Source organism: Pyrgilauda ruficollis, unplaced genomic scaffold (genome assembly GCF_017590135.1).
Source record: "Pyrgilauda ruficollis isolate IOZ18807 unplaced genomic scaffold, ASM1759013v1 scaffold24, whole genome shotgun sequence".
Classification (NCBI taxonomy): Eukaryota; Metazoa; Chordata; class Aves; order Passeriformes; family Passeridae; genus Pyrgilauda; species Pyrgilauda ruficollis.
In genome coordinates this window covers 1,372,320-1,390,427 of record NW_024523648.1, presented here as the reverse complement: position 1 = coordinate 1,390,427, position 18,108 = coordinate 1,372,320, and the positions used below count along the sequence as shown (strand labels likewise).

At 33.3% G+C, this 18,108-nt stretch overlaps 1 protein-coding gene across 1 annotated transcript in view; it reads left to right on the top strand.

Annotated features, from left to right (window-relative positions):
* Positions 1-18,108, top strand: part of TBC1D32 (TBC1 domain family member 32) — a 74,399-nt gene that overhangs the window by 12,157 nt on the left and 44,134 nt on the right. Inside the window, exons 12-23 of the mRNA XM_041469893.1 lie at positions 1,681-1,780; positions 2,043-2,180; positions 3,561-3,653; positions 3,898-4,040; positions 4,780-4,904; positions 5,852-6,053; positions 9,281-9,363; positions 10,982-11,120; positions 11,635-11,722; positions 13,170-13,288; positions 13,887-14,003; positions 17,459-17,547. Coding sequence (XP_041325827.1) covers positions 1,681-1,780; positions 2,043-2,180; positions 3,561-3,653; positions 3,898-4,040; positions 4,780-4,904; positions 5,852-6,053; positions 9,281-9,363; positions 10,982-11,120; positions 11,635-11,722; positions 13,170-13,288; positions 13,887-14,003; positions 17,459-17,547 — 1,436 coding nt within the window. The remainder of the gene's footprint in view (positions 1-1,680; positions 1,781-2,042; positions 2,181-3,560; positions 3,654-3,897; positions 4,041-4,779; positions 4,905-5,851; positions 6,054-9,280; positions 9,364-10,981; positions 11,121-11,634; positions 11,723-13,169; positions 13,289-13,886; positions 14,004-17,458; positions 17,548-18,108) is intronic.

The following is an 18,108-nucleotide window of genomic DNA, read 5'->3' as shown; positions in this document are numbered from 1 at the left end:
TCTCTTTCAGTCCAGGCCATTCTACGATTCTATGAATTACAAGGCAAGTTCACTTGCAACTTAGTCTTTTTTGCACATAGTGGTTTGGACAATTTTTGTGTTGTTGTTGTTTTGGGTTTTCTTTTTGGGTTTTTTTTGGTTTTTTTTTTTTTTTTTTGTTTTTTTTTTTTTTTTTTTTTTTTTTGGTGTGTGGGAGGGAGGGGGTTTTGGTAGCTATTCCATGTTCTTCAGTTAGATAAACCTTTTGGATTTTTGAAATTTTTTTGTCAAATTTTCTTTGCTTAAATGGATAATTGATAAATGCAAAGAAGCATATATGGCCAGCTCTGTGTAAGGGGAATTTGGATATTTTATTACAGGTGTTTACTTAGTATTATAATTTATTAATTTGTTATGTTTCATTCATATTTAGAATTATTTCCAAAAAAGCATAAAAATGACAAATGGTGCATGATAAATACTGTAAATTCACTGTGCTAAATTTGGATTTCTTCTTCATGCTTCTTCTTCCTTCTTCTTTATGGATTTGGGTGGGATTTTGTAATTGAGCAGAAAAGTCTGCATTGCGAGCTTCCAGGGATCAGTTATTGGGTTAAAAGGGAAAATAATCTAGGTGTCCTTTCTTAATTGGATAGTTTAGTCTTAAAAGACCTTGTAACAAGAGATTGTTAGCCATTTTGTGACTTCTAATGGAAAGCTGCTGAACTCATGGTTGTGAGATTGTTTTACTGATAAGAAATAATAAACACCTGGGTCTGAACATGAACCCACCATCTCAAGTACCTTCAATCCAGACCCAGAGGAGCCAATAATGAATGAAATCAAATGTAAGATATATGGGACCAACAAAACCTTAAGATGGAGCAAAGGACACAGACAGCTATAAGAGATCTGTATTTTTTTATCTGTGTGCATAGAACAGGACATAGAATAAATCATGATCCATGCAACAAAGAGTTCATAATAGAAAGTCCATAAGCAGGGTAGTCTAATCTAATTTATAAGCAAGGGTAAACATCTGATTAAGGTTGGGGTTTTTTTATGCACTTTTTTTATACACTTGTGAATAAATCTTGGCAGCTCCAAGCTATAATAAATCAAATTATTCTTCTCAGATCATAGGAAAATCGAAGAAATTAACTCCATCACACTTCAAACCAGGACAATATGCTTTGTGTTTCCTTGCTACAACAATGCTTATAACTTTTAAACTTTTATATACCTTGATTAGATTATAGTGCTATGACAATGATACACCACCAAGAGCAGTAATAGCACTGACAGCACCCAGCACCCAAACCTACAGTTTAGTAAGTGTGTTCAAGAGAAAGTTTTTCACACATGGAAATTTAAAATCTTCCACAGTAATGACAATAGGGCATCCACAGATTGCTGTTGGCTTCTCAAAACACTTCCATGTTCTCTGAACTCTTTTTCATAGACTGTCTTTATGTTTATAGAACTGGTTGTGTGATAATGTAATAATAATGGTGATATATTTTAATAGCCCTATATATTTTGCCTCCTCTTGGTTAGTACATACAAAGCACTGAAAAATTAAGTAATTTAAGTGAAGTGGATATTTAAGTTCTTGTGTTAAAGGACAGTACTTGGATGCAAGAGAGAATTAATTTGTTGTGAAATATCAGGTACTTTTTTGCTTTGTGTTTTATTCCACAGATTAATGCAGCAGTCCAGCAATGTCTTGATTATTTTGAATTTTGCAAGGCAGCAGTTAATAAAAATTCCAAAGTCAGTGACTTTTCCCAGCAGCACTGTAGTGAGTATCTTTGCATGTCTCAGATTATATGCACATACATCCACATTCTCTAGGGTTTTGAGCATGCTACCTCAAGAGGAAGACATTCTATCTATTCTATTCCCCAAATGTTGTATGACTGTCTTTTAAGAGAAAACTAATAGCAGTGGTTGATAACTTAAACTATCTTTATATCCAAAATTATCTGCTTGTGTTGCAGGAAGTAACTAGGTACTGTAAACTACAAGAGTAAAGTTTTAATTGTTTTGCTTTATTGTTATAGGTGATATGCAGAATTTTTCTTACACTGGACCAGAATTGCAGTACATTTATTTTGTTCATTCACTGTGCCTCTTAGGAAGATTGTTGATCTATAAGGAAGGCCAGAATCTCTTTCCAGTACAGCTGAAAAATAAAAAAGGTAGGGGGAGAGTTGAGGAAAATGGAACCTGTTCAGAAAAACTATCCATTCTCAATATATATTTATATATTTTCACTGCAATATTGTGGATACTGAAGATCAATACTTTGTTCACCAATTCTGAGCCTGGAAACTTTCATAGTGGTGGTGTGTGTGTATATATATCTATATATGAGCATCTACACACAGTTTTTTATTCTTTGATGGATGTGGTTGAATGGATTGCTTATGTGTTTTACTTTTAATACATTATTTTTGTGTTGAAGGACAGTTGGATCAGTGTGTAAGGGATTCACTTTTTCTACTGTATCACATCTACTAGGTGTGAGTAATAGCTTCTGTCAAAACATTTGATGTAATTGGTTGGAAGAGAGACACATTCAGGGACCAAAACTGTTTTTTGGATGTGAAAGAAATATCATTATTTCAAGCTAATTACAAATTGAAAACAAGTGCTCTGAGTTTAATCTGTTAATTAAGATAAAATAAAAGTAGAAGAAAAGTTTCATACCTGTGGAACAGAAGTGTTAGTAGGGACACAACATATGAGATGGAAAAGCTCTTTAACAGACAGAGAAATCTATATGGTGCAGGGTTGGCAAACAGAAGTGTGTGAGGGCAATTGTAGCATTCCACTGCTTTAGTGTCTCTATTAATTCAATGTAGAATTCCAAACCTTACTGGATATTCTGTGACTTGTCTTTGTCCCTCTGGTTAGAGGATCAGGACTTGATAGATCCAGTGTAGAACAGTTGTGAGTAAGAGACAACTACTAATAAAGTGCTTTTGTCATTTATGCATTACCAGTGTAACACCCATCCAGCAGAGATCCTGGGATGGGGATTGCTTATTTCTTTCCCATAAAATGTAACAATCTTGCCATTTCTTCTTAATAGTGTCCTTCTCAGCTTCATTGATGGCAACTCTTTCCTCACAGATTGGCTGATTTATTAACGTAATTACATTAAACTTGGAACAATTTTTCCCATCTTGAATTTAGCTACATTTATTTTTTTTGTTTTAGACCTGAGTAAGAGTTGTGTGACTCCTCTCTTTTCCAGTTGTTTCCCTTAATCTAATGGTAAGGTAATGTTTTTTTTCTACAGCCAGTATTTTCAAATGTTGGCTGCCGTTTGTTACAGTGAAAGACATTGTAAAATTTCAACTGGCTAAATTGAGAGCAAGATCAAGCCTTATAAGTTGATCATGAAATACCTTAGAGTCCCAAGGACATGTATGTCCTTTGCTGGTAACTTGTACATAATTGATTTCCTCTATACAGCAAAGCATTCTTCACATATATTTACAAAATCCATTTTTTATTTGGAAAATTAAACGTAATCTTTAATTTACAAAGTACTTTCTTTTTTTTTTTAATAGCTACTGTATCCATAACTGATGTGTTGGTATTATTTGCTCAACTTATTTATTGTTCTCCAAGTTACCCAAAGACAGCTTTGGCAGCACATACAGGTAAATGCTTTTTTTTTCCTTATATGCTAATATATTTACTTATAATGAGGCATATTATAACTTCTTTTGCAATTTGTGTCTGTTATTAGTGCAGTTTTTCTCTTCCCTTCCACCCTTACCATTTCTTCCTCCCTCTATGTTGAATTAGGCCTTAACAAAATTAATAATAATTCAGAAGCAGCTACAAAAATCATATAGAGATATTTAAGTGAAAGTATAAATAAATATTTCTTGTGTTCACCAGAAAATTATTCTCCAGAAAGTCTTGTTATGGAGATTCTGCAGGTTTTTTGTGATCAAACAGGATGTGCTGCTGAATGTTTGTATACGGACACAGTGATAGATGCCCTGCTTCATCCTGTTCAAAGTTTGCTGAATGGCACAGAGGTTTGTAATAATCTCCCAAATGATTTCCACATATATAGAATATTCTACTTTATCCATATTTTCTATGTAGAAGGTTTTTTTACTCACATAATACGATAGCTTCTGTGGTATTTTATACATTAACTATCCTAGTGTGCATGGAATAGTTTAGTCCATTACTATTATTGGTGTGACATGGAAGTCTTGTGAATAGTAGCAAAAATTGGGCTGTAGTGAGACTGTTTCCTTGGGAAGAAACACACTTTAATTTTTTTCATTGGTTTTGGCTTTTTTCTGTCATCATTTGGATATTTTATGGATGACTATTTTCTCTACCTTCTATTTGAAAGGCAACCTACTTCTATTTTTTAATTCAGTTGGAAACTTGTAAGTTAGGTGTTCTCAATAACTAGTGTAAATAAAATAAATTCTTCATGGAAAGCTGCTGTTTTCTGGATTTATATTAAAAAAAAAAGGCTTTTTTCCTTTTTTTTTGGTTTTTTTTTTTTTTTTTTTTTTTTTTTTCCTGTAAACATTTTTATAAGGATTATGGAAAATATTGGGAATTAGTGCCCTTTGTGATGAAGATTTCTATGTAATGACATTGGGAACATAATATGTTAACTTACTGTGTTTAAGACATTAAGAAATCAACAGAAAAGTGACCTTCAGGTTCTGCATACCTAAGACAGACTTGAAAAAATAGCTTTCACAAAACCATTGAATTTAATGCTTCCTTTTTTTTTCCTCTTCCAAATAGGTGTATATAAACTGCCTTGAAACCACTTTACTTGATGTAGCTGATATTTTGGCAAGGATTGCTTCTTCAGAAGGTGGTCTTTCTCTTCTTCTTTATGGAGAAAATGAAAAAAATGCCAAAGACAGGTAAGAGTGCATTAATGCATGGCATTAGTGAGCACTTCAATAAATTACATTGTTCTTATGAGACTCATTTGCTCATCTTTCATTTTTCTGTAATGTGATAAATTTTGGTTTTGTTTGACTAAAATATCTGATTATAAATTAAACTAGTAAGCATTTTATAGAATGTATGAGGGAGAACTTTATGTTTAGAACCAGGTGAAATGACAATGTAAAGAAATACTGATAATAAGGGAGATTTAATGTTTTTCTTATTTTTCTAATTAATGTGAGAGCTTTCCTTTCTCTGAATATAGTTCCATTATATTTGTAATGTTACTTTTCAGACCAAAGGCCTCTCTTCTTCAATTTTCTTTGTTTGATTTTAGAATAAGTATTTAAACTAACCAAATTTATTGAAAAAATAGATTTAATGTAGCATTTACATTTCAGTACATCTAGTAGAGACAGGTCTTTTATAAGACGCTGCCATGTGTAATACTGTACCTAACTTAGGATCAGTGTGTTCCTGTGGGTGGAATGTAGTTAGCTGATGCTAAAGCTTGTAACAGCAGTAAAACTGAGATGATCCTTTGAAAACAGCTAAGCTGCAGGTCATGAAAATGTTTGGAATGTACATCTCCTAAGTGGAGAAATCTCCAAATTGTCTTCCCAACTGGACTTCTATAAAATTTAGAGTCTGTGTAGTTCATGGTCCTGTGGCTTGTGTGGAAGGCAATGAATGTATTTTTACATTGCATAGAGCTATTTGCCAAGGTGACATCACTTGCTGTAAGTTTCTTTTCTTCTGACTGATGTTACAGGTTATAACATAGTTTGTCCCTCCATTGGGGGTCTTAGTCTTTTTCCATAGCTTCTTTTTCCCTAAAAATTTTAAGTAAGTTCAGTCAGAGGATTTGTTTCAAGGCTTACCACAAAACAAAATTTTAAATGTATTATTTTATTTCTAGTCCTACAGCTGCTCATGTACTTGTTCAGTTCACAAAGAAACTTCTTCATGATGACATTTCTCTTTTATCTGGACGTGAGTTTATGCCAGTTGTTAAAGGAGCTTTCATTTTTGTATGCCGTCAAATGTACAGAACTTGTGAAGGCCTACAGATACTAATTCCTTATGGCTTGCATGAATCTATTGCAGAGGCCTGGAGAAAGGTAAATTTTGCTTTTGGATTGGGAAAAATCTTCCAATGAGATGTTCAGCTTGTGTAATAGTTGTTCTTATAGGTTAATTATTTTTAAGCAGTTAAGTAGTACTTGAAAATGTTGTAAAAATGAAGTTCTACGTGCAAATTTTCCTTCTGAATGTAAACCAAAAAGAAATTTAATTTGATACTTCTATGCCTAAGATTAAAACAGGAACTCTTGATGCATTGGTAGACCTGTCATTGTCATTCATTGATGATAGAAGTCACTCGATGTCATGGTAACCACCGACTACGACAGATCTTGCCTTCACTCTTGGTTTGGGATATTTGGAAAGAAAATACTCCTGTGATGTGCTCTTATTAATTTTTAGTTAAACTGGTTTGTGTCAGGTGGGAGATACAGAGAAAAAAATAGTAGATTGCAGCCATTTATTAAATAGTGAGGTGGCACTGAAATATTCTCAAGAAACCATAGTGAGAAGTGCCAGGCAGGAGTTTTTGTCTTACCTGCGTGCATGGATTTGTTATGAAGTTTAGATTCTGTACTTTAACTTCAGTTTGATTGCTAGTCCAGTGTTTTTTCTACATGAAAGAAAGAGCTTGGATCCAACAGTTCTGTGTATTTTGCTTTCTGTTACCACAGAGTCACAGAATGGGTACGATGGCAAGGGACCACAGTGGGTCTACTGTTCCAACCTCCCTGCTCAAGCAGGGTAATCCTGTAGCACATGGCAGAGGGTTCTTGAGTATCTCCAGTGGGGGAGACTCCACAGCCTCTCTGGGGAATCTGGTCGAGTGCTCGTTCACCTGCACAGTAAAGTTCTTTCTTATGTTCAGGTGGAACTTTTTGTGCATCAGTTTCTGCCCATTTCCTCTTGTCCTGTTGCTTGGCACGACTGAGAAGAGCTTGAGTCCCTCCTCTTGACACCCTCTTTTCAGATACTGACAGTCATTGATGATGCCCCCTCTCAGTTGTCCCTTCTCAAGACTGAACAAGCCCATCTCTCTCAGCCTTACTTCATAAATGATCATGCTCTAGTCCCTCATCATCACCAGTTCTGTTTTCATTGTTCTGAAAGTCACATGCAGTGTGAAAATCCTTGTGTATTGTAAAAAACTACTTAAGATGGAGAAATGATGGCAGATCCTGCAAATGCAGTTTTCAAAAAGTTCACAGGGAAACAAATTCCAATATTTGAATCATTAAAATAACATTGCCACAATTTACGTAAAGGTAGCAAACAAATCTTCAACTTTGGCTTCCAGCTTAACTGAAAGCATATTTAAACTGTAGGTATTAGGACTCATAGTGGAAAACCAAAGTCTAGCTGTGTTATTCACTTTAACCTGAAAAATAGGACTACCTTTTCATATCTTAGAGAGGCATCAGATCAAGCTGGAACAAAGAATGGACTAAAAGACTGAATTTGTTTTTTTCTGGAGGCGAGGAAGGGGGAGGGAAAATAAATGCAAGGGAAAAAGAATGGAAGAGCTTTTCTTCCTTCTTGTACTGTATGCTTTTATTATGATGAGACATTTTAAAAATACAGTCACAATGTAACTAAGGCAGAAAATACCAGAAGGGAGAACATGGATAGAAGGTACTTAAATCACCAGTTTGACGGTATTTCTCACTGTTTAATATATTAATATTGCCACGAAGCCATACATTGTCTTGAAAATAAAATATATTATTACTAAAAATCATAATTATATCACAGTAAATACTGTTTCTCATCAAAGAATGTTGGTTTTGAAACCTGTGTTACTCCTTGCATTGAAAACTTGAGGATTTTTATTTAATTAAGGAGCTTAGTTCACTTGATCCATGCTGTAATTTACATAACTCAGCAATCTTTTTTTTGATGCTTTCCTATTGTGTAACTTGTCAGTCTTACTCCAACTAGCCTCTTACTCTATTTAATGTTTACCACAGGCAGAGTGTTAAAAGCTTTTGATGGGCATTTCTAGTTATTTCCTCTAAAAACCACAGCATTTACACTGTGTACAAAAGACTTCTTTCCACATTAAAGTCCCTTATTAAGCTATAGAACATAATTTAGACAAATTGTCTTGACATGTACAAGATAAGTAGACTGAATGTGTTGAGTGAAAACAAAATTTACCCTACAAAATGTTATTTCTTCACTTCACTTTGGTAGTCAGATGTAAACTGAAGTAGAATCAACCTATTCTTCAAGACTCTTCAAGACTTAACATGCTATTACAGGAAAGTCAAGTCCATCATCTTGCTACTTTTAAAATTATTTTCTGTCATTTTTCGATTTTAAAACCCATGAAGTTTATAAAATATCTTGCCATTTATAGTGTAGTAAAAACAGTAGACTGTGGTAGATTCTTTCCAAGCAGTGGTGTCAATTTTTTAATGGCTGGGCTGGTAACTTGTATCCTTTTACATGTCTCCTAAGTTTTAAGATTAATGGAGAAAAATTATTTTTTTCTTGGCAGATTCTAATGAAATTCTAGGACAGAATTTATAGAGATGACAATAAAAGGGGAGCAACATATCCAGTACAATTGACTAGTTTAATAGAATAATCTGTTGTTGATTTTTTACATCACACTTATAAGGCAGTAAATTAATAACTGCTTACTAATATTTCAATGGGGTAATTTGTTTTTTATCCCATAAACATAAAACAAATGAAATATTTTTAAATATGCATTCTTTCATGCCAGTTGTCTTCAAATATAATTTAAATGATCAAATATAAAAATATGTGTATATATTTGTCTGTAACTCTAATATCATTCCTACCAATATAGAGCAATTTATAATTTATAAATAAATAAAATAAAGAATGTCAGAATTAATCAGTAAGTTTGGTATAGTGAATCCAGAAGCTGTTATTTCCATTACTTGTGACAGAAACGGAGTAAAGAGTTGTGTTACAATTTTTCGTTTTTTTTTTTTATAAATACCAATTTCTGATTTGGGAGTCTCCAGTTGGAAAGTAAAGAGTTTCATTTAAGAATTCTAATTAAAAAAATTACTAACTTTAAAACTGTTTATACCCAAGGAAGAAGTAAAAAATAAGCTTTTCTGGAATAAAAATAATGTAGTGGAATAGTGTATTCTATACCAAAGACTGGACTATAACTGGATCACTGTGTTTTTTTTCTTTTTATACAACAAGAGAATTAACAAGATCTGGAGTTTAAAAATGCTGTAAATAAATATTAAGGAGGTATTTATTTATTTTTATTTTACAGACAAGTTTGCTTTCAGAAAGAGTGCCTACTCCTGTAACTGATGCAGACTCCACTTCATCGATAAGTCAAGAATCAAAAACCAGGTAACTTGGTACTTAATTTATGCACATGTATAAGTGTGAACACACACAACTGAGACATCTTCTAACCCCATGTCTTTGTTGTAGTTTGATTCCAGCTGGCAACTAAATACTGCACAGCCATTTGCACCCCAATAGCATGGGGTGGAGAACAGGAAAAAGAACTATGGATTGAGATACAAACAGTCTGATAATTTAAACAAAGTAAAATATAGTAATACTAATAATAGTAATGTTACCAATGGTAATAATAACATTAATAGTAATGAAAAGGAGAGAGAGAAGTAACACACAAGAGAAACAAGTGACACACAGCTCAATTTCTCATCATCCTCTGACTGATGCCCAGCTCATCTCTTAACAGTGATTTTTGGCCAACTTTCTGGCCAGCTTCCTGCAGTTTATGTATTAAGCATGACTTCCCATGCTATGGAATATCCCCTTGATCAGTTTGGCTCAGCTATCCTCGTTGTGCTCTCTCATGGTTTCTTGTGTACCTGCTCACTTGCAGAGCATGGGAAACTGGAAAGTTCTTGACTTTGATAAGCACTACTTGGCAACAACTAAAATATCAGTGTGTTACCAACATTATTCTTATCCTAAATCTAAAAAACAGCACTTCACCAGCTACTTAGAAGAAAACATACTCTATCCCAGCCAAACTCAGGACAGTCTTTTTTGCCAAAAGGATAGTGATAGGTAGAGAAACTATCCTGGCCTAGGTCTCAGTAGAGCTGCAAAATTCTTCCTGACCTTGGAGAACTTCCTTAGCTTAGAGAGTGGTGTCTGATCTATGTAAAATTGATTATAGTTTATTCTCTATGACTAAATTTGGTTCAAGGAAAATGTGAATTAGAAAGCACAAAACAAAATAGCTGTCTATCTTATGCCTTTGATGTGATGGTACTTTAAAATACTGTTCTGCTGAATCATATTTACACCTTCAAAATATTATGTAGCAAGATTGGCAGCATTTTGGCTGATACCAAGTGAAAGGTGTCCTTCCTTTTATACTGAAACTTAATTCCCTTTATAGAAGTTTATATTCTTTAAGATGAGAAATACACAAGTATTTGGGAGTCTGAAAATTCAGGACAATGTTTATTTTCCATTTACTGCTCTTATTATGTGATGCTATTGTGTAAATACAGCACCTTTCTTCATAATTCCATACCAATTTCTTGCAGGATCCTTCAGCTCCTCAAATGTGAGTGCTTCATAGTGTTTTTACATTGTTGAGAAATTCTGTGCCTGTTTTGCCAACATGTAACTGCCATGTTAATATCTTAAGACTGTATAGAGTCAGACTGTAAGTCATACATATGTGCAGGGATGTCACAGATCTTTTGGGTTCTCCTTTACAGCATCTCTCTCTTCTGTGCTCCTATATAACATTAGTTTTACCGTGCTGGGTTTGAATGTTCACACAAAATGCAGTCTGGTATATTATGTTATTATCTTTTTCTCCAAATGCTTTTTTAATCTAACATAATCTTATAAATTAAGCATAGAGTACAGTGAGTAAAGTACTGTTGTTTTTCAAAGTTAGGAATCATACTTTTTCTTTCTTCCCATGCCATTTTACATATAGTTTTTAATTACTATTTTGTTACTCTTGCAGCTTGTTATGGGAAGAGACTTTGTTAGATGCCTTGCTAAATTTTTCTACCACACCCAAAGGACTATTTCTGCTTCATAGTACAGATGCCATGAATGACTGTGTGAACTTTATGTTTAACAGTTTATCAAAAAAAATCCAGGTAAGCATTGCAGTATTTGTAGTTTATTTTTTACTGTAAAGTTTGAAATGCTAGAAAAAATTTATTTTCTTCTCAGTGCAAATTTTCTTACATAATGTTGGTAGGTCATGTTGAAATCTAAATATGCTAGACAAAGCTTGAAATATAAACAAAAAATCAGATAAAGAGAATTTTAAGTCAGATAATGTGCAAAAAACTAATGCGAAAAGCATCCTACTGAATGTGTACAAAAGCATTATAATACTAATGGTTTTATTGGCTCATATTGCGTGTCTCAACCACAGTATTTTGTGTTTAAATTTTTATAAGACACTTGATAAAGATGTTTGGTTAGGAATCTGACCCTGGTAAGTCTGTGGAGGATAATATCTATGAGCTGTTCAAGTCTAAACATAAATTGGATTAAATTCTGTAAACAAGTGTAAGAAAGATCAATATTTAAGAGATCATTTGATTTGAGAGTTTCATGTCTTCTGAATAACTAACACTGCACTTTTATACTTCTTATCAACAGACAAATGAATATGAAGATTTTGGTAATAAAATCATTGTTACACAAATGGCAACTACACCAATGGCTGCAGTGGCTCTGCAGAATTCAGGTAAACTGAAGGATGATGTTCTTATGAATAATTGCATGCTGTAGTCCATCATTTTGAAAAAAGAAAGATGTTAAAAAAAGATCAAATGTGTAAAATAATTCCACAGCATTAACAACAACTCCTAAATATTTGCTAATTATTTCTTGATGGAAATTAATTCTCTCCAGCTTTCTTGATGCAGCATTTTAGGGTTTTTCTTTTTATTTTTTCTTCTGATATTATGCAAAATCTTCACTTCACTAGTTTGGATTTCCAGAAATTTCCTGTATGTGTGTGAAGACATCTGTCCTGTTTAAAAATAAGTTTGCAGGTGCTTCTTACTGATCTGCAGATCATAATTAATAACTGTTGATGTCTGTAATTTATATGTACATTTCCATGGTTACTGACTGCTCAAAGGGTGAGGAACTGCAAGGGCCTGAATGTCATAGGTGCAGTTACACATTAGTGAGATGTAAAAGAGATTGTGGTGTGAGAAGAAGTGTCACACCACAATTCAGACAAAGTCCCTTCAGAGTCAATCTCAGATAACCCAACTGTTACCATATCATCAACAGTCCAGGTAGCCATTATATTAAAACTAGAAACTCATTGATAAAATGAATGTAATGTCTGAAGCTGCTAAGGAAGTCCATGAGGTACAAAAGTTGCAAATCATCTCTCTGAGTGTCTAGAAGGGGCTGGTGTTGACTGAAAGACTGTCAGAAAGGCGGGCAAATTCTGCCAGTCAAGGAAACTGATTCATTTCTTAGTTAGTTAGTTACTATTTATGCCTCTGGGATTTTTCACAAAGTGGGGAGCAGATCCACTGAGGCGTTACCCATCTGTCCTGTTGTACGGTTTTCAGCCAAATTGCTTCTTATGGCCCTTTTATGCCGTTTGGCGTCAGAGACAAATGATATACCAAAAATAATCAGCATTTTAAACCCTTACATTTGAAGATTTCAGAGTAAGAGGGCTCTTTCCTCTTCTATTTAAATATTTAAGATTTTAAATTTTAACAATTTAAATTCAGCTAGTAGTACTTCTCTTAAAGTTGGGGTTTTTCTAGTCCTTTTCACTATGGTCTATTATAATTTATTTATGAGTTATAGTGAATCTGTATTTTTAGAACACAGAGACAATACTAGCTAAGCCTTGATCCATTGCAGTTAACTTTTTAAGGAAGGTCAGAAGCTTATTTACATAGAAGATATATGACTGTAATCCTGCCCTGGTATAATAGTCTTTGGAAACCATTGCTGCAGATTATAGATTGACCATAAGCAGACTGCTCTAGAAAGGTAGTTTTGACTAAAGGATCGAGAATACCAGGAATAGTAACCCTAAGGCAATCTGTTAGGAAATTTCAGTCTTCAGTATAGAGACATTTTGCAAATCTTGGTTAGAATTGTGGTGTAAAACATTTCTAATATGAAACTCATTATTAGAACAACATTCTTTTTAGGCTTTATAAAGGCGCTTGTAACTGAATTATGGGCTCTTTTGGAATGTGGAAAAGATGATTTGAGAATAACCCAACCCAAATCTACTCCAGTTGACCCTATTGATCAAAGTTGCCAGAAGGTGAGAAATTATTTAATCTTATGTTTTTGTATGGAAAGGAACAATGCTGTGGTTCAGATAGGATGATACATACCTTTCTGTAAATTTTTATTATATCAGCTTCTTGGGACATGTGTCAAAATTGGTATAATACACTAGTTAAATGATGACTGATACAGGATTCTTATGTTGCATGGCAGTTCACAATGCTAAGGATTAACTATGAAATAATAGATAAAAATAATGACAAAACTAAGTCTTAAGTGCTGGCCATCAGTTTATGTCCAGATTACTTCAATAAAATCAGGAAGCGTGACATTTTAGATTATTCTTTGTCTCAAGATTTTAGAATTAAGTGGTAATGGAATAATGTGATTTTCAAAATTGTATGTGCAATTTGATAGGTAATAGATATTTCAGAGACTACTGCCCTTTTAGATTACATGGATGCCTGCCAAGGTTTGCAGTCTTATTTTGGACAGGTCTCTTTATGTTAAATTCAGCCTGTAAAGGATAAGAACAAAGTTAATGTAAATGACAAATAATTCCTAACACTTACTTGGTTGCACTTAACAGATTAATATTCCCTGTTGTCCTTCCTTTTTTTTTTTTCCTCTAGTCGTTTTTGTTTCTGGTAAACTTGCTCACTTACCCAGCAGTTTTTGAGCTCCTGAGTAAACGAGATATACCAAATAAACCCATGTACTCGTTCCGTGAAGTACCCACAGATATAATTGTAAGTATTTTGGAGAAAAATATTTCAGTGAAGACATTTTTACCTGAGAAAATGTTATTGTTATAAAACAGTAAGTTTTTTTCTTATTGAAAGATTTTGAATTTTTCTGCATTTTGTATTATATACAGCATGAGGGCAGTATATGCACATATCACTTCATATTAACCTAAATTTTCATTTTGAAATCTTAAAGGTAATATAAATTTTGATGCCTAATTTAAAGATCGTCTTTCCTGACTTGTGTTAGAATTCTATTTTTTCACAAAAAAAAAGGTAACGTAAATAATCATGTTTGTATGTGCATACAGGTACATATGGGAAAATGTTGGAAAATACATATAGTTGCACTTTATACAGCATTGCTCTGTCACACTATCTATGGATTTAAAAAGAATAAAAGAAATAAAAACAAAATGAAAACACAAAGGCCTCATACCTCAGGCTATTTTTTAATAGGACACATAATTCACACAAAGGAAAAAATCAGTAATTGGAAAGCTACTGATTAAGACATACTTCAGAGAAATAGCTTCACTATTTCTGTATTTGGTATTATTTTATATTCAATCATTCTACTGCAGTCAATTATGGCTTTTTTTCTCATCTACAAAGCACAGACAGTTTGTGACCTTGTGTGGCAGTTAAAATCAGATTTTTTTCATAATGAGTTAGCACTTTAAATTGCTGTTATGTTGAAGTGTTTGTCTAGCACAGTCTCTGGATTGGTGATATTTTAAGTTGTGTAGACAGAGTTTATTGTAATAGGGTATATTATGTTTGGAAGGGATTTTTGAGTGCTTTTTTTGCAATACTGTTTTGATGATTTCAGGAGGAAATTGCATGATAAATTTAATTTTTCCAATCTACTCAATGCTAGTGAGTTCACCGATGGATAGCTTTGTTCAATTATCAAGCTTTTTAATGAACTTAAGTCAGGAAGATGTATGCTGAAGATCATAAGAATTTGAGAGCATTTAAATTGTGGTAGATCTCAAGAATTATTTTTGCAACTTTTGAAAGCCAGTGTTATTTTAGCTTTAGAGGCACTTGAGTATTTTTATGAATTTTTTTTTGGTTTTTAGAAATGCCAATACTGATAGAATTGTTCAAAGTTCCCTGAGGAGATAAAGATATTTTGGATGAGGCTTGTCTCAATTAACTACTGTGCAGCAATGGGTTTCGTAAGCCTCGCCATCCAAGATACGCCTAGCTATGTAAGATAGGCATCCAAGATTATGTAGTTAACAGAAAGGAAATGGTCAGATCCTCTAATGTTTATTTAACATATAATGGCTGAGTCCAAGTACTCAGAAAACTTCTGAACTTAAGAAGAGATACAGGTTTGTTATGACCATGTTTTTGGGCAGTGATTCCAGAAAGCAATTGGTAAAAGATTTTGACTGGCTATAACTACAAGAAGCAAAGTAAAAGCAACTTCTGTGTCACTAGAAGTCTGTGTCACTAGAAGATTTGATTGTGTGTCTTATTTTTTCTGAATTGTGTCGCATTGCCACAGAATGTGACTTGTTTGAGCTAAACTATATTTGCTAGTGCACAGAACTTAATCAATTTTGTATATCCTTTATTTCTTGAATACCCAGGATTTAAACATTTTTACCTCCTTTATATTTTTATCTGACTAGCTCAGATAAATCTGACTAGTATCATTGACTGAACAAATTATCAATTGATAACAACTGGTAATTGTGATAGTTGAGAACAACTTTTACGGCTTTTTACTGTAGACTAATCAGGTTTTCATTTGTGCCCTTAGGAAAATTTTTCTTAATACATGCAAGATTTCTCTTTACCGTGTTTGGCATGTAAAATTATTTTAGAGAATGGAATACATAAATGAGGGTTTTCTGCTTGTCTCCAATCTTTGAGGGCTTCTGCAGTGTATATATTCAGGGGAATCTAGTTTGGAAGGTACCCTCTAGACCTGTAGCTTTGAAAGACATTAAAAAAGGTGATTTTCTTCAGTGATTCTAGAGAATCTTAGATGGCTTGTCTTAGGTATTCAAAGTAGATAACATCTGACCTGTAATATTTAAGCTATGTTCTGTAGCTGAGCAGTGCAAATCTATCCACACATTTTTTGGATGTAATCCTGTGTTAGATCTGATTCATTATCTTGCTTACTAAAATCCCAAATCAGAGCGTCGTCTCTGTTCTCAATAGTCCTCTCACTGTGCCTGCTCTTTGTACTCTTTTGCCACTCCAAGCTTTGATTTATAAATGAGAAAAGGAAGATAATGCCAGAGAAATATCCCTTAGCATTTAACTCTTTGTATGCACAGATATCTGAAAAAATCTTAATTCCCAAACAAATCAATTGCTTGCCTTATCAATTTTATCAGCAGCCTTGAGGTCCAAGTTGAGTTTTTTTAATTGAGAATTTTATTGTAAATAAATTATGTGGAAAAAACTGTCTCCCCCACTGCCCCAACAATCTAATAGGAAAAGTATGCTTTCACTGTATTTTATATGAGTACATTCTGTGAAGACAGTTTACTTTGAAAAATTCTAGACTTTTTTTTTACTATTGTGATTTTTACTCATGCTTTTTACTTTTCTCCATTAAAAACTAGAGCTTTTGTTAATTTCATTAAAGTATGGGTCTTAACTTTCCCTTCATATCTTATTGAAATGACTCATTGGTCTAATTAGGTGAATAATAACTCCCTCGTCTGTCTCTGAAACTATACTTCTAAAATGTGGAGAAAATAAAACTTTAATCGAGATTAAACAAAACTCTTAAGGATTTTGTGATCTGTTTCTTGTAACCATAGCACAGCAATCTCTCTCTGACATGATAACTTCACTGAATGTTTTTGTTCATTCCTTAGTTTTTTTAATGAAATAATTTTTTCAGAAGCAATTTGCATATGCAAGTGAGCCAGAGGGGAAGATAATTGGGTTGGCTTTGTGGAAGAAGTGGGAAGCAGTCACAAGTCATTGTCTGCTACATGAGATGCTCCAAGATGAAAGGTGTAAGCCTCAACATCTGAGCCAAGCCTTGTTAAACCAAGACTAAATGGCTGTGTCTTGAAGCATGTAGTACTAACCGGTGTGAGAAAGGGTTATTGTACTGAAGGAGTTGCTGTTCCCTTTATTAAAGTAGACATGTACATACTTCAAACATACAAAACAATTTTAACTTTTTTTTTGGTGGTTTAATGCTAAAGAAGAACTAGGATAGTTGATATGCAAAGATCTTTTTGTATGTTTATATTTTTTAATAGATTTTTTTCCTAACCTTCTATATGGTTTTGCCATTTTTGCCTTCAATTTTGCCATTGACTTTTGTGTGGAAAACACCTCCTGTTGCTGAAATAATTTCAGTGTGTGTTTTAATAATAGCTCTCATTCAACAGTAAATATCCCTATGAAACTATGATGTGCTTAAATTATAAAAACATGCATGGTTTTTTACATTTCTCTTCCTTTGACAGGATATCATTGACAGGCTTATAATTTTGAACTCAGAGGCTAAAATTCATTCCTTATTCAATTATGAACAATCCCATGTATTTGGTCTGAGGTAAGATGCATGTTTTTTATTCTCTGCTCACATTAACTAAATAGGATGTAATATGCTTGGATGTGTTGCTTCTGACAAGATAACATTGTTTGGATTTTATTATGTATGAAGGTGAAATTCCCCCCTTTTTTACCATAAGAAGATTAAATGAAAAATGGCCTACAAAATGAGAACAGTGACGTATCTAATCTTATTATCTGTAAATTGATATATTGTAATATGAGAAGCAGTGATAGAAATTGCATGTTACTTTGCCTACTTGACTGTAAAAAACAAGTTGTACATCCGCTGTACACCAAAATACTAAAATTATTTTTACTACATTTATGTCATTTATGTAGTTTCCCTGTACTTAAAATTGTTTTTAACTATTTGCTTAATTATCACCTATTTCACAAAAACTTAAAGAGTGTATAATTTGATTCCAAATATTTCTAGAACCTAAAGGTACACTTAAAAAGATGCTCACACTGTTATGCTCAGGTATTGTAATATTCAGTGCTTTATAATTTTAACATAGAAATTAGTTTCTGCATTTTTATTCTGTTTTCCAAGGATGTC